This window comes from Rissa tridactyla, chromosome 5 (assembly GCF_028500815.1).
Source record: "Rissa tridactyla isolate bRisTri1 chromosome 5, bRisTri1.patW.cur.20221130, whole genome shotgun sequence".
In the NCBI taxonomy this organism is placed as follows: Eukaryota; Metazoa; Chordata; class Aves; order Charadriiformes; family Laridae; genus Rissa; species Rissa tridactyla.
In genome coordinates, this window is record NC_071470.1 from 7,134,243 (window position 1) to 7,150,175 (window position 15,933).

General features: G+C 39.8%; 1 protein-coding gene across 1 annotated transcript in view; it reads right to left on the minus strand.

Annotated features, from left to right (window-relative positions):
• MTNR1A (melatonin receptor 1A) overlaps positions 1-15,672 on the minus strand; it is a 58,643-nt gene extending 42,971 nt beyond the window's left edge. The window contains exon 1 of the mRNA XM_054203141.1: positions 15,355-15,672. Within this exon, the coding sequence (XP_054059116.1) occupies positions 15,355-15,547 (193 nt within the window). The 5' untranslated portion in view covers positions 15,548-15,672. The remainder of the gene's footprint in view (positions 1-15,354) is intronic.
• Between the last annotated feature and the right edge of the window lie 261 nt (positions 15,673-15,933).

Sequence of the window (15,933 nt, forward strand, 5' to 3'; positions counted from 1 at the left end):
CTGCGCAGTTATTTCAAATAAAGAAGCACTGCCTGCCCTGCTGAGACAACAGACCGTTCCAGAATGAAGCTGGGAAATGTTCTGGGAACATGAAAAACTATTGGAACAAGTAAATTCAACAGCAGAGCTGGGATGCTACACACAAGCAAGTATCATTCTAACACTGAAGTCCAAAAATGGCTTAGGAACTGGGCTTTTACAATACTACAACAGTAGCTGGAACAGGAGGCAGACAGTTGTAACATAAGAAAGAAACAGATTCTCCGCTGAGAAGAAATTACTTATCATTGCATAGGCCTCAAGGAAATATCAACAAATATATAAAAAATATGGGTGAAAATAAAACAGGCTGCAGTCAGTTCCAGTTCTTATTTAATTTTCTTGGAAAATACTTCCAAGGTTATGCTGAGCATTACTTCAGTTGAAAAAAAAAAAAAATTATCTTGAAGTCATATTCCTATTTCAGTTTGTATAAAAGGGAATCAAAGAGGTCACCCCAGTCCTTTTTTGTCTTCAAATACATGATTAACTCTGCCTATAACATTCTACTGCCTATTCCATCTGTATCTTAAATCACCATGTGATCTATTATCTTTCTTGTCCTGCACTAATTTTTACACTGTCCAAGTCTCATTTACAAAGTATTATAGACTCTTACAAAACTTCACAAGCTCTGAAAACTGAGTATCTGTAAGATCCTTTGGCATCTGTGGCATCTTCAATTCCAAAGCCAAAGACCTCGTGTCCACTTAGGCTTGGACAGAATCATCTCCAGGGAATACACAGGTCCTTAAAAGAGTGTTACTGCTTTTAACTACAGCTGAGTCCAAATTTTTCTAATACTAGAATTTTGAAAAATCTCATATGGTTGGAATTTTTTGTTCCATATTTAGAATGGTCTTACTCTTCATGTTTCATTACATATTCTGTTGCCTATTCTTTGGTGTCAATAGTTTGCATAATTTATACACTATCACTGCTCAAAGGGCTTTACAGTGTATCAATGAAAACAGTTTAGACTCAAAATATTAATAGTTAGCTGTATAAGTAAAAGAAATTGGTTACAGAAGAAACTTGCAGTGATTTTTTTTTTTCTGGATTCACAAAACCAGCAAATGGGAATTTCAGGTGCCTACGAGTTTCAGATTCAAAATTATTCTACCGTTTGCTCCACTTAACTGAGACTAATTTCAAGACTCATATTAATCCCTTTTTCCACAGCCCCTCCTCTCAGAACAGTGCCAGTACACCATGAAATTTTGAAGGCAATGCTGAGTCATTAAAATAAGCAATCTATATGGACAACTAACAAACCATTAGGTACTGGTTTAAACAGTTTAACTCCAAGCAGACATTTTTTCCCAGTGGCCACAATCCAAACAAGAATTTGAAACAGCAAGAAGCGAAGAACACTTGTCAGTAAATCTAAGACACTTGCAGAGTAATACTGTATTTCAGAAGGTTCAAATTTATTTTTTCCCTACTTACTGTAAAATTCTATCTTTTGTAAATTTTCTGACTGAAGTTATGTTATTATTACTATTAATAGTAGTTTTTAACTGGAATGCTATCAAGCCTGCCTACCTATGCAGAGACTTACCTTCATAGCTGAACATTCCTGGTATTTCACAACTGAAGGGATTTGATGTAGAGGCAGAATAAATATGAAGTGCTAAAGTATAATCTTTACAGTAACTGTTTACTAAGTGCAGTCACAGTTTAAAATGATGTAGGGTTTGATGTGGAAAATACATGCAGAAAAAAAATGCCTAGGGACTGAAAAAACCAATAGAAGCCAATGGATTTAGCTATTTTCTACACTGACAGGTTGAAAATCCTGACATAAAGAAAGATCGATGAGGGGATCTAATGAAATTTAACAAATTATAAGATTTGTCTAGAAACAAATATGGAAGGGAAGACATGACAGATGGAAGGACAAAAAAAGAGAACAGTACTTAAAGCAAAAGTCCCAGGGTGAACAAGAAATAGAGATCACATGTACACAAGTGCTCAGAAATTTAGTATTCAATATATCAACACAGACTGAAAGAGAAAGGTCACTTCTGAACTTTGAGTATGGATATAGAGTCAGTGAAGTCTACAGAGGACTGGGAAGATGGTTCTGGAAGACAATAAGGAAAAGGGCAACCGATGCCCTTTTGTTAGGACTTCAACAGAAGATTTAAGTCTACTCCTCTGAAGGAGCACAAATAACAACATTGGAGAGCTTGCTGCCATTTGTTGTTGAAAACCTGGAAAAACAACCTAAAGCTGCTTGAAAACTCCAGAGAAATAAAGGGCAAGAGAAAATGACAAAATGAACTATGCCCACTTGCCTTTATTATTCAGTACTTCAGAGCTTGCTGGATAACATGCAGTTTTGTTTTAGTTATAAACAGCAAAATGTTTCATTATCCTTGTCAGATAATGAACAGGTAGGAGAACTGAATCAAATACTGCTATCTAAATGGTCAGAAGCCTCATGGATTCAAAATGTCCTGAACAAAAGAGCAGCTCCTTCTGGAAAGCCTCCTTGTGACAAGGATTACGGTGGCGTCTAGTACCATGTCCATCCATCTCTCACGGATGGTGCAGAGGCATCCATGAAGTAGCTGTACTGTCCTGTCTGGTGGCTGAGGAGAATTCCAAGCTAAAACTAAGTTGAACGATTATTATAACCAGTAAATTAACTTCAGGGAAAATAAATCAGGCTGCTTATCAAAATTGGGATACTTATCAAAAGACACTAACTGGAAAAAACTCAGACCAAAATGTTCTGGGCTCTGAAGGGTCCAATTTCTTTTCCAGGAGCAAAAGAAATAAAAGCAAGAAAGCATGAGAGAGAACAGCACCGTTTGGAGGCTGCTGGCTGAATAACACCCTGTGGACTAAAATCACCTTGAATGCCTGAAAGTTTGCAGTGAGGCCCTTTCTGTCCACCGTAAGTAGTGTAATTACTGCAGCTGTAATCACTGCAGGGCTTCTAATCCTGAGAACCATCTCCAGTAGCACAGACAGACTCCAGCCCTAAGTAACCATGTAGGTACACATGCGATAAGAGTAGTAGCTTACGTCTAATAACTAACTCCACACTTACATCTGTGAGAGGAAGGTTGGTTTTAGGATTACTGCCTAATTAGTGCCCTACTATAGCTGACATTAATCTAACTTTTCCATTTATACTGCATTCCTAACTTGTCTGCTCATCCGACTCGTTTCTTACCACAGCATAGGCTCAGAGTTTCTAAATATAGAAAGCATAATATTACTTTAATTTATAGATGATCATTAGACAATCCTTTATTTCCAGTAACATTCCAATATACTAAGAACATCCAATTTTTAGTGTTTCTAGAAAAAGAAATTGGTCACATGCTACATTTGTACTTATCACATGAATACACAGAAATGCCCCTACAAAAGAAATTCTTAATATAATGTTAATAAATATGTCTTCGGAATGGGTTTTAGCTTACATTAAACATATACTGGAGCTGCCACCCAGTGTTACTACTGGAAATTCCATTGACTTCATTGGAACACCTGTATAAGAGAGCAGACCAAAAAAACGACACAAGCAAATTCGTGGCTTGGAGATTTATTTGCAAGACAAGCAAGTTACGTGTTTTTGAGTAAAGTAAGCAAACATTCTGTCCAGTCATCACAAGGAATGGTCAGCAATTCAAAAGTCAGAAATGGGTGAAATCTCTGTGAAATCTGAATCTGATCAAGAAACTTTTCTGAGTAAACATACGGACAGGAGATAATATGAATATCTGAACATAAGCAAAAGATCTTAGAAAGTAATTCACTGCTTTGGTGGTAGTCTATGAAGTTATCTCTGCAGAAGATGTGCTCAGGCAGCTAGACTCCAGTGAGCATTCTGGCAGCAAAGCCCTGACACTGCAATAGCTTGAGAAAAGTAAAAGAGAAGACCCACCAGAAAAGCTTACAATGAAGGGATGCATCACTGCTGTGACAAATGGGATCCCACAGTACAAAACAAGCACTGACAACAAGCAGATTGCAAATTCTACATCCACTCGGTTGCTCCAACTTAGCTTATTTGCATCATTTTTTTTCCATTCATACTTCTGCATTTACATGCTCATCAGATTCAGCCATATCTTCAGGGCACGTTTTAGATAATGATTGCTGCAAGGAGTATTAACAAGGTGCAACTGCAAGCTTTGTCTGACATCCCCTAGATTGTCACTAAGTATGCATTAGAAATTCTTACTAGGAATAATTGCAAAAGCAGCAGTCAACCTCCTTTTAAAATGCTAGTATTCATAATGCCCCTAAGAACAGTGCAGCATCTCAGTATTCTACTATTACAGAGCGTATAAAAAACGGCTTTCACAGAATACGTAATGGATCCCGTAAGGGAGAGACCCGAGTCAATGACAACTCTAAAACAAGAGCCTTTCAGACAAAACCTGACAGATCTACCCTCAATGGAAAAATGCAGGGAAAAGAAGAAAAAAGAAAAAAACCCCAAACTTCAGCAGCCAACAATTTAACAAGGATAGTGCAAAGTTATTCTTCTAAACAGGAGTTGTTACAGAATCACAGAACGGTTTGGGTTGGAAGGGACCTTACAAGATCATCTAGTTCCAACCCCCCTGCCCTGGGCAGGGACACCTCCCACCAGACCAGGTTGCTCAAAGCCCCGTCCAGCCTGGTCATCTTCATGCCACCTTCAGCATAATACCCAGTGGGTCTGGATCATCCAAAGAACACGTGCTAATGCATGATGAACAGAAGCAGGACAAATTCCTAGGAATGTCCAAAACCAATTGAACAAAAGTGGGTATGTTATATAGATAAATAATATTGCTGGAGGAGAGTGTCTGTGAAGAAGACAAGTATTATGCCATAAAAACTATGAAAATCAAGGCAGGTTTTCAGCAACCAAAAAATGTTCACAGTTGACAATCTTATCAGGCACTGCAGAGATTCCCAGTGTGGGATACACTGAATGGGCAAGAGAAAAAGGAATCAGAAGAGCTTAAAAAATCAGGAGTAAGAGGTACACAAATTTGTTAGAGAAGCTGCAAAAAAAATGCTCAGTTATTTGCTGAAAGCAATGTTCAAAAACCTTTGCTGAAAGAAAGTGCGAGAAAATCTGAGTGCGTTTTGAGCTCTACAGTAGCTATTTAATATATGCTAAGACACAAACTTGGTTCTGCTGTCTTCTCCATACTTACCAGTCTATAGAGGAGATTAAAAGCTGTTTTATCCAGCCTGATGGGGATTACTGTGTTAAGTCTGTAGTCCTGGAGTTCGGCAGCCAACAATTTAACAAGGATAGTGCAAAGTTATTCTTCTAAACAGGAGTTTAACATGCATTAAACTGCATTAAACATGCAGAATAGTTAGAATGAGCTTGGCCAGTGAAAGCTATGTTTACTTGACACTCACCGATACAGAAGTCCCTGTAGGAGCTGTATCAATAAGCATGAATTACAGAAACACTGAAGTTGTTCTAATTTATACCATGAACTAAACCCACCACCTCTGTCTAGGGGGAGGAAAGATAAGGAGACGTTTCTGTCCTTTCTTCCTCTCAGATATGCTGAATATTGTTCTCCTATGTACGAGAGATCCTCGTTTCTCGAGAGTGTGTATATTCACAAACAATATACAAAAATAGGTTACAATGTGCCAGTGGATGCTGCATTGGGGGGGGAAAAAAAAAAAGAAAATTAAAATGTACTTTCCGCAAAAATACCCAAACAATTGGAGGAAATGTTTCTACGTGCATCTATACCTGTGAATTCATAAATCCAACGTATACCACAAAAAGGAACAAACTTTGGTACAAGTATCTTCTGCAGCATAGCAGAAACCAGTTGGATTTACGTATGCTTTGATACAGGTGTGTTTCTGTATATACCCAACACAAGGCATAGGCAATATTAAGAAAATCCTTAGCAACAGGTGTTAGAAATGCGTTACCTCAGCAGGAAGGGAGAATAATGTTTATAAGGCAGTTTATAAGGGGTTTATAAGGCAGAGATTCTCAACAGTACGGTTCTTTCGACAAGAAAAAAAAACCCAAAAGGAGAGCTGAAAAGATAGCGGTCAGAGATAGGCAGATTGGTAAGAGAACTTTCCAAAGGAACGTGACGCATATATATGATAATGTCATATTTGGCAACAGAACCACCAGACAATCTGTACAATGAGGCTATAGCAGCAAACCCCAATTCTGCAATTTATTCTGCTGACTGAACATATTAAAGAACTGCAAGTTTCTAGAAAGCAGAAGAGGACACGGATAGTATCAAGGACAAACTGACGTGATCTGACCAGACAACTAGTAGAAGCAAACTGTCCTTGACCTAAGTAACACAATAGCCATTTGTTAAACAACAAAAAACCCCAAAGCCTACAAAGAACAGCATTGCAGGAGTAGGTGGTCTTTTGTGTTTTCTTTATTCACAGGGGTGTTCTTGAAGCATCAGTTCTCAGACTTAATACCTTATATACCTACTATACATGAAATTGTAAGTGGCTTGCCATGATGTACCCACTCCAGGATACGCAGATCAGGCACACAGCATACAATGACCCTGATCTGTACTCAGCTTTATTGCAAGGGTATCAGTGATCCAACAAAAATCCTGTTCTGACTCCAAAGTTATGGTAAAGACTTCTCTGCCTACCACACATTGGGGTTAAGGCTGTTAGGAGCATAGCAGCCTTCTTACTCATGGGTGTCGCAGCCAAAAAAGTGAAAGACGACAGGCACTGACCTCAGCAAGAGGTTTGCTATTGATTTCAGCAAAACCAGTATTTCGCTTTTAGAGAAGGTATTTCCAGAGATGAGGCACGCTCCTGGGGGTAGTGCTCTCCAGCGCAGAAGGGAAAAGGTTAGTTTGTAAATAGACTAATAGAATTTGATATCCACCTTTTTTGGACTAGCAAAATGACAGCCAAGAGATGAGGTTTTTATTCTCATCTCTCATTACAAGAACAGAGAGATGTTAAGTAACATCGGTACAATAGCAAAAGCATTAAAACTGTCAGAAAATGCATTTAGGCAGTGAGAATACCCTTCTTCAGTTGGAATAAGGAGAAAAAGCTATAACTTAAGGTGAAGGGTGATTCTGAAAGGATCTGTTGATGATCAAGAAGGTTCCTTTCAATCCTCTATTCTAAGTGAGAACTGATTCAGTAACATGGAACCAGGGAAGATGGTGAGATGTAATATGGCTTAATGGAAATGTGGGGAAGAACCTAGGTTTTGTAACGTAGGTCACAGTTATGTGAACCTGCATGTTAGGTGCAGGCTTTACAGTACTCACCTTACAGAAGCCAGGTCCCAGAATTACAGAGCCAGAGATAATTTGGAGACATACCTTTAATGTAACTTACTACTATAAGACAGAACACATTAATGCAAAATACACATAAACTATTAATAAAAACGTGGTTTTTTTTATTTACAGGCTATTATTTCTTCATCCAAAATGAAGTAAAAATGCAACAGAAGTAACTGATTCATTCACATCTATGCAGATTTTGATACTTCATAATATGTAAGTCCCACATTTTCAACAATATCCAGTCTCAAAATAAGTCTCTGAATGCTTTTACTCAAGAAAAAAAAAAAAATCCTGAATGCTGAAGGAGGATAAAAAGGCATTGCAATTCTTTGTTTAACGAGTGATTTTGTGATGTTTGACTGAAGGGACAAATAGTGGCTGTTAATGAGGAAAATTCACATATAGAGGTACCTTCCCTTCAACAACTCTAACACAAAAATGTCCATACCCTAACTTTATTGGGCTAAGAATACTCTTTCACCACTGAAAATTAAATCCCTTTTGTCCCCAACAGAGAGAGAGAAGAAAGTGTTCTTAAAAATCACGTAAGACTAAGGAGTAGAAAACTGCTCATCCCTCAATCAGGAAAACAGGAACAAATCAAATGAAATCTATAGCTACTACCAGGAGATGAAAAACATCCACGATCCTTACCCAAAACACACACAAAGATAGGTATTTGCTGAAGCTTCTCTAGGGTGTGACTGGATACCAATTTTCAAGGCTGAATGCTGTACCCATACCCATTCATCACTTTGGCCGATGGCTACGGAGTTGGCCATCTTGTCTGGCTAAATAATGTAGTACTGACTGTTGCACTACAATCACACTAGGCTAACACTTGCGTGCAGGTGAAATGGCAGACTAACAAAAGTTACCGACTGGCCTCACACAATACCTCTGTCGGCACAGCAACAGTTTCTCTGCTTGGTAACCTCTCCTTGAAGACCAATTAGTTTTGCTAACCTTGCATCTGCACCCCAAAACCAAAGTCAAGGTGATATGATATAAACAGACCTTATATTTCAGCATCGCATGTAAAAAATCACAAGTGCAGATCACGTAGAATGGGGTTTCTCTAGGCCTAAATGGAAAAGATTACATATACTGCCCAACTTACACAACAAAGGTAGCTAAATACTCTGTAAGAGTATGGACAGAAAAAAAAAAATATAATTAACCATCCACAAACCTTTCCAGCTGCTTAGTATGTATTTGAACAGAGAATCCCAGTGCTTGGTCACACACAGCAGGGTTTGAAACCAGCTGCTTGTATTCCCCCTTTTGTTTTAGAGAGCAGGAGACCTTAGGAGTTAGGAGAGATCAGAGAGTCCGAGTGAAGCATTGAAGGACTTTCTTAGAACTCCAGCAATGGAAAAGATGAGGAGCCCCTCCCAAATAAGAAAACCCTGCCCTCCACCCCCACCCTGGACAACTTAATTCACCTCCCTAACTCAAGTATAGGACTCGGAGATAATCAAGAGCTGTATTTTTATGATCATCAATAAGGTAATAACTATTCTGCAAAAATCAGATCTAACTATATGGCCTGGTACTACATTAGATCATTTATAAAAAGGAAAAGAATGAGATGAAAATCTTTTACTTCGGTGGAAAGTGTTTCTTCAAGGAAGGGGTATAAGTTTGCCTTCTCTTTATGGATAACAAATTTCATTTAATAAAAAAAAAAAAAAAAGGCATGAAAGTTGGTACCCTTACTGGTCAGTCATTGCCAGAAAACTATTTAGGAGCTACAGAAGTCACTGTTTAAAAGCTGTAAAAGACTTACTGATTACACCTTTGATTCTGCTCTACTTGAAAAGATGAAGACATTTGCAGCATGCTTATCATTTGAATTTAAGGGTATTGGTAAAGTTTTTTTGGTATATTTTATCCTGACTTAAAACTAAGTAAGAAGATAATCAAACTTTTATTGTGTCACATAAGATAGGAACCTTGATTATCGCACTGAACAGTAATACTTTGTGGCTCCAAGAGGGCTAGATTTTGAAAGAACAATTCTTTAGTAGCAACATTTGTATTATTGTCCCAAGCATCGCTTAACTACACATGTGAAGTACCTGTTCATTTGGTCATTAAATAAGCAAACATTAGAACGTTAACAATTTGTGTTTTATTATCCTGAAGAATTCTAAGTAGCACTTGTCCTCCTGGAACAGAGGTTGGTAATTGTTTCTCAGGAGTGGAAAATATGGAATTTGAGGCAGCTCACAGATGTGAGTAGAAGAAAAACTGCCAACAGCAAGGGTGGCAAGGTTCTTACTGAGGTTGCAAAATTAAACTGTGATGCACAGCATTGAATTGACACCGCAACATTTTTATTGCCCTAGGAAAGCAAGCCTCACTGTACAAACAGAACGGACATTGTCAGATCAGCACTGGATATCTATTGTTGGCAGCATTTTCTGTCACTGAACTAGACTTGCTGATGATGTCTTATGCTAGAAAGACATGAAGTATCTATGTTATAACAAGACAGAAAAGCGGATAGTGTAAGAAGAAATAGAAAAAGAGATAAGAGTAGAAGCAGATCAGAAATTGCTAACGAAAAGATTAAAGATGAAAAAAAAAAATCTTAATGAGAAAAGTGAGAAGCCTTCACAAACTAATCTAAAAAGAGGCAGGCAAATAGTATAGCATCTCAGTACCATTGTCCGCTGGCAGCAGCACACTGAAAAAAAGCAATGCCTCTAAAAACTTCAGAATGCAGAATCTTGCAGAGAGAATAATTAGGTGAGTTTGACAGACATATTAGTAAGAATAGAGTATTAATTATTTGAAATATTCATCTCTGCCTTTGGTCACTGGCAGCACAGTGCCATTTAAACAGGTTTCTGAAGTAAGTCTTTGATTCAGTAAATTATTCAATCAAAACCAGTCTGAGGAACAGCTTTATTTAAACTGTATTTTTATGCTCAGTTCTGTTCAACAATTGGCAAAGTTCAGCATCTCCACTAGACATTTTCCCTTCTCCCAAACATCTTACCATTTTTAATACTGGAAGTTATTCATGTCTGAAATAATGTTCATTGCCACCAACATCTCAGTTTTCATCAGAACCCTGAATTTGTGCTACAACTTGATCTTCTACAAGTTATCTCCCTTGAGTCAAATATTTTTCAGGCTAGCCATTTTCTCTCGGGGCACAAAAAGAAGTCCAAGGATCACCTGTGACAAAAACAATGATTCCATTAGTCTGAATTCACAACAGGAGTTTCATTTATTAGATAAAACAATCTTTAATAGAGCATTTAACATTATCATTTTAAAACTAAAAAAACAAAACATCATCAAGAACAATCATAGTCTGAAAAGGCTGATGAGATCGCCAATCTCATTATCAAAAGATAGTTCCATTCTTATATTTAAAATTTATATTTTAGAAAATGCACTGAGAGGAACGCTTTTCAACTAGGTTCTTACACTGCTCAAACCAAAGCCCAGGGGCAGTTCAAAAAGCCTACAAAATAAAATTCTTATTGATAGATCCCATCCCCCAGTTCCGCAATGGCTGTACTATTTAACAAATATTGTAGTTTTTAAAAAAAAAAAAAAAAAATCATGAGTAGCTGTGTTGCTTAGTTGTTTCATAAGTGACTTCACTGGTCTTACAGATTTTGGTCGAGGATTACCCTTGAATTCATTATTCTTTTGAGCGCTCACAGAGCTGTCTTTACAGAACTGTTTGGACCTAATGCAGCTGGAGGCAGATTTAGGACATGAACATTGGGTTTTCCCCTTTTTCATTGCCATCTCATTCAGAAGAGTAGTTAACACACATACTTAAGTTTAAACGTGTGCGCAGTCCTAGTGAAGTTAACTGTATCTTGCTGCTCTGTAGGGCCCTGGGGCCTCAGTGTCAGACTTTCTCTGCCATCTTCACTAGTAACAACAAAACATTTGGGATGAGGACGTGGCAAACTGGGGAAAATGTACAAAAAGCCAAGTGCATCTAGCACAGAACAGAGATGGGCGAGAAGGGTGTGAATTCAGCTTTCTGCCCTGACGTGGTAGGAGCTAGTTACCAGCTTGTCACCAGTCCCTGTCTTATCCCAACTCGTCAGGTGCTAGCAGACAGGACGGGCACAGAAGAGTGAGGGTGAGACTGCTGGGACTCTCTTCTTGTCTGATGGAGGCTCCCTTCCAACACAGGGCTCTGTTGGAGGGGCAGTCAGGGCAGCTTTGGTCCTCAGCACGTAAAGCACCCAAGAAAAAGTAACCCACCAGGGCAAGAGAACAGTTTCAAAAGAAAGAGAAAGAAGAGCAAGAGGTGTAACAGCACTCAAGAGAGCTTTCTTCATCGACCTTAAGAATGGTCCAGTCTTGCAATCACTGAGCACCCAAATCACCCTGTCACCAAAGCGACAGGTGCATGTTAACTGGCATTTTAATGTAACAAGTGGTAAACTAGTCTCCAAAGTCAAAGACTTACAACTGCTCCCTCACCTTGTTCTTGATGCATTGTTTTTCTTGGTGTGGGTAACAGCAAAGGCATAAGGATACTTGCAGTCACTGTTGTGCATAATATTAGATAAATCACTTTAAATTATCTCTTCAGTTTTCTGAGATGCTCTAATCCAATGTTGAGAGTTTCAAGTAAAAACTCCGCTTGTTGCAAAGAGTACTAGTAGTTCTTTAACCCACCTTCCCTAAGACTAGTTATTTCATCTTTCCAGGGTGGAACTGTTGAATGACCTTATTTCTGATATATGAATATTAACAATGGAAAATGAGACACGTTCGGATGATTTACACCAAACTTCTTTCTAAAATGAGCTATTCTCATTCTTTTTAAAATTAATTATTAAAGCAAGCACATCAAGTTCAAGCTGCACAAATGTGCTATCAAGATATGGGCATTAAAATCCTTATGCCTTGAATGTTTCCCTTGAGCTTTATTTCAAAGTCAAAAGATCACAGACATCATAAACCAAATTCAGTCTTTGTGTAGGCCAGCATTAAATTGCAGCTGTTCCCATCAGGACTGAATTGGTGGCAGGCACCTGTTAGATTACAAAGTCACCATAAAAAAAAAAAAAAAAAAGAAAAAACAGACCAGAACTAAGAAACTTATTACAAGTCAAGTATATTAAATAAAAGAGGATCCTACCAGTTGCATCATCAGCTTCTGTGTCTAGAAGAGCATCTACTGAAGCCATGCTCGTGACTATGAAGGAGTCTGTAGTATCAGACACTCCTCGCTTGCTGAGACAAACTTCTTTGAGATACTGACTTCTCTGCTTTGATCAGTGTCTTTTACTAACCTTCTGGCTGCCAGGAGGGTCACACCACTTGTTGAGAAGGTTTTTCTAGGCTTTCCTACTATTCCCCAATGCACTTTTTTTAATCAGAAGTCCACAGGTTCAATTTGTAGTTATCTTCCAAAAATATTTATATAATAGAGAGTGGGACAGAGATGCAAGATGTTTTCCCCCACCAAATCCACCTTTTTGGTAAAGTGCTCACTCAATACGCCTTATTCCTGTTAGTCCTCTCTTGCAAAGGAGGAAAAAAGTCTTCAGTGAGATACTTTTTCTTCAGGAGGTATCTTCTGTTCCTCCCTGACCTTTTTCCGGTGGAATTTTCATCCTGTGTCCTTTTTCCTCAATAAATGTGCCAGCAAGAGACTTATTAATATAGGTTGTTGTAAAATAAGTTTCTTTCTTATTACACCTCCGTAAAAAGTTGTAACTGTCATTATAATTAGCAAGTTACAAATTCATTGTATGTATAAATCAGGTGATTTTTCAATGCAGTATCTTCCTGAATAATCTGAATTACAGTAAACAAGGCTTAGGAAACTCTTACTTCTTCATACTCACAAATATTAGGCCAGGGTTTTCTAAATACTTATGCCTTGTCATAAATTTACTCACCTGAGTAACCCCTTCTTCATTCAATGACACGTTTAATAGTGGTGCTCACATAAGTAAAGTTATGCCCAGGCATAGGTTTTTGCAGGATTATTCAAAAACACTTTGCACACCTTTTTGACGCTTATTGTGTTCTTTCCAAAATTTCCCTTTAACCATGTACTAAAAAAAAGAAATATATTTACTCTGAAGAAAAAATACGTTAAAAGTTTAAAAACTTGTTACTATATGTTTTTCCTAAATCAGACTACAAACTATTTCCTATCTTGTACCATGTATCTACTTGTTTTAATTAATCCTTAATTTCAGAGGGTAAGCCAGTATGTAGTTCGTGTTCCAGTCTAAAATAATTTCTGTTCAGAAGAATGCTCTATTCTCCTAGCTGTAGGAGTAACTGTTGCCGGTTTACTGCAGTTTTTAACAGCCGCTATGACAGAAAAGGCAAGAACGAGAAATGCAGTAAGAGTGAGCAAGTGAGCACGTGTGGGAATTCAAGAGGAATTACGTAGAGAATATGCACATGCATAAAGCCCAACGATTCAGCTCTGTTTCCAGAAAACAAGCACCACATTTATTTCAAACTTATTACCAGACATGTCTGTATTGCAAACTCCCCACAGAAGTGCTGAAGTATATATTTTGCAATTAAGGGGGAGGAGAAAATCACCCTTTTCCCTGGAGTAACCCCAGCAATAGGCCTATCTCAACCTTCTCTCCCTCCATCTGAGCATCTCCCAGGAAACAAGGGTAGTCAAGTGCCGACTTGGACATCTGGAGTCCAATCCTCCTCTCAAATATATAGTATTGCAGTGTGTAACGCTGACAGCTTCAGTGAATGAAATGTCTGTCAATGAAAGCAAGGAGAGTATATAGCTTTTAGAATTTAAATCAGTGGCAACCAAATATACCTTTTAGAATTTACATCAGTGGCAACTGTAGGAAGAAAAAAAAATAATCTTTCAGTCTTCATTTTGATCCTGTGTGTTGGCATTCCACTATGGCTGAATAAAACTGGAACGTACAACCCATTTGAATTACATGACTTAACCTTCAAAAGTTAAGCATGCCACTGTTTGCCAGAGTCCAACATTAGCCACCTTGATTAGACTAGCTTATAGCAAAGCCCGGGCTCAAGTTCCCCCTCAGATGAATTTTAAACAACTAGCTAATGAACTTGGTGTGAGTTATAATAAAGAACCTGAGAGCCAGTTGTGGAAAAAAAGAAAAATAAAAGCAGCATCTCAGTCGCCATGGAGTGAAATTCTGCTTTCATTAACAATGCAGCTCTCTTCACAAGCTCCCTTTTTTTTTTTTTTTTTCAATGAAAGATGCATAGGGTTTTGAGTGCACAGATTTGGTACACGTGCGCAGCAGCTGGTTTGACATGATAAAGCAGAATGAATCTGAAGAAGTTCCTGCCTGTCTGACCAATAATCCATGAACTAAGAGGGATTTACTCAATAGACCATCACAGAATCTATCCTGTCAAAATTAGAGATTTATTTTTTTAAGAATGTGCCTAAATCTGTTTTCTGTCAGATGTTTCCCATTCCCCAAAGACCTAGATAGCAAGTAAGAAATGAACAAAGACAATGAAATGACTGCCTTGGATTGGTTGTGGGATTTTTTTTCTGAATCCTGCAATGTCTGTAACTTAATGTTTGCTTGATTTGAAGCTCCAACCATAGCATTTATAACTGGAGACATTTCTGTAACTCAAAGAAAATCAATCAGAAGAACAGCATCCAGCCTGCACAGACACACACTGGCTGCCACAGCAGCATTCCCTACTTCCAGGTCTAAATTTCATTCTTAAATAAGGCTTACTTGCCTTTTTTTTTTTTTTTTTTTGGCCAGGTGGGAACTGTCGAGAGCTAAAAATAGCACCACGATCCGGTGGCGGGCGCTAAAAATACCCTTAACCCGCTCCATCACCGACTCGGTACCAAAGATGAAGCCCTTGGCATCTCTCGCAGCCTGGAACCGCCGGCGGGGGAGGGATAAAGGCAAAGCGCGCCCATCCCTGGAGTTCCGCACCCGGGCAAAGTTTTACCGAGAGACGAAGAGGTCACGGCGGGCCAACCCCTCGGGTCCCGTCTCCCCCCTTCCCCGCCGTCCCTTACCCGCGTTCCGCAGCTTCTTATTCCGGTAAACGGAGAGGATGACCAGGAGGTTGCCCAGCAGGTCCACCACGATGGTGAAGATGAGGATGGCGGCCAAAGTGGAGGTCACCCAGGGCGGGCGGCGCGGGGTGCCCTCGGCCGGCGGGTCCCGCGGGAGGACGGTGCTGTTCAGATCGCTCCCGTTCACTCTCATCCTGCCGGTGGGCAGAGCCGGGGCGGGAGCGGGGGCGGGGGGGTGCGTGTCCCGGCCACCCTCCGCCGCGGGGCTGCCCGCCTTAGGGCGGAGCGTGGCCGGCGGGAGCGGGCGCTCCTCCCATAGCCACCGCCGCGGCTGGGAAGTTTCCCCGAAGTGTACATGTGTGGCGGCGGGACACTTTTATAGCTTCCCCCCGCCCCGCTCCGCCCGCCGCCACCGCCGCCGCCAGGTGACACCGGGCCGCCCCCGCGCCGGCACGTGCGCGGCCGGGGCTTCCAGCTGCCGCCCCGGCGGCGGCACAGCCCCACAGCGCCCCCCCGCGGCGGCTCCGCTCACACCCGCGCCCGCCTTCCCCCCATTCATACCGCCCGGCTCCCCCCATT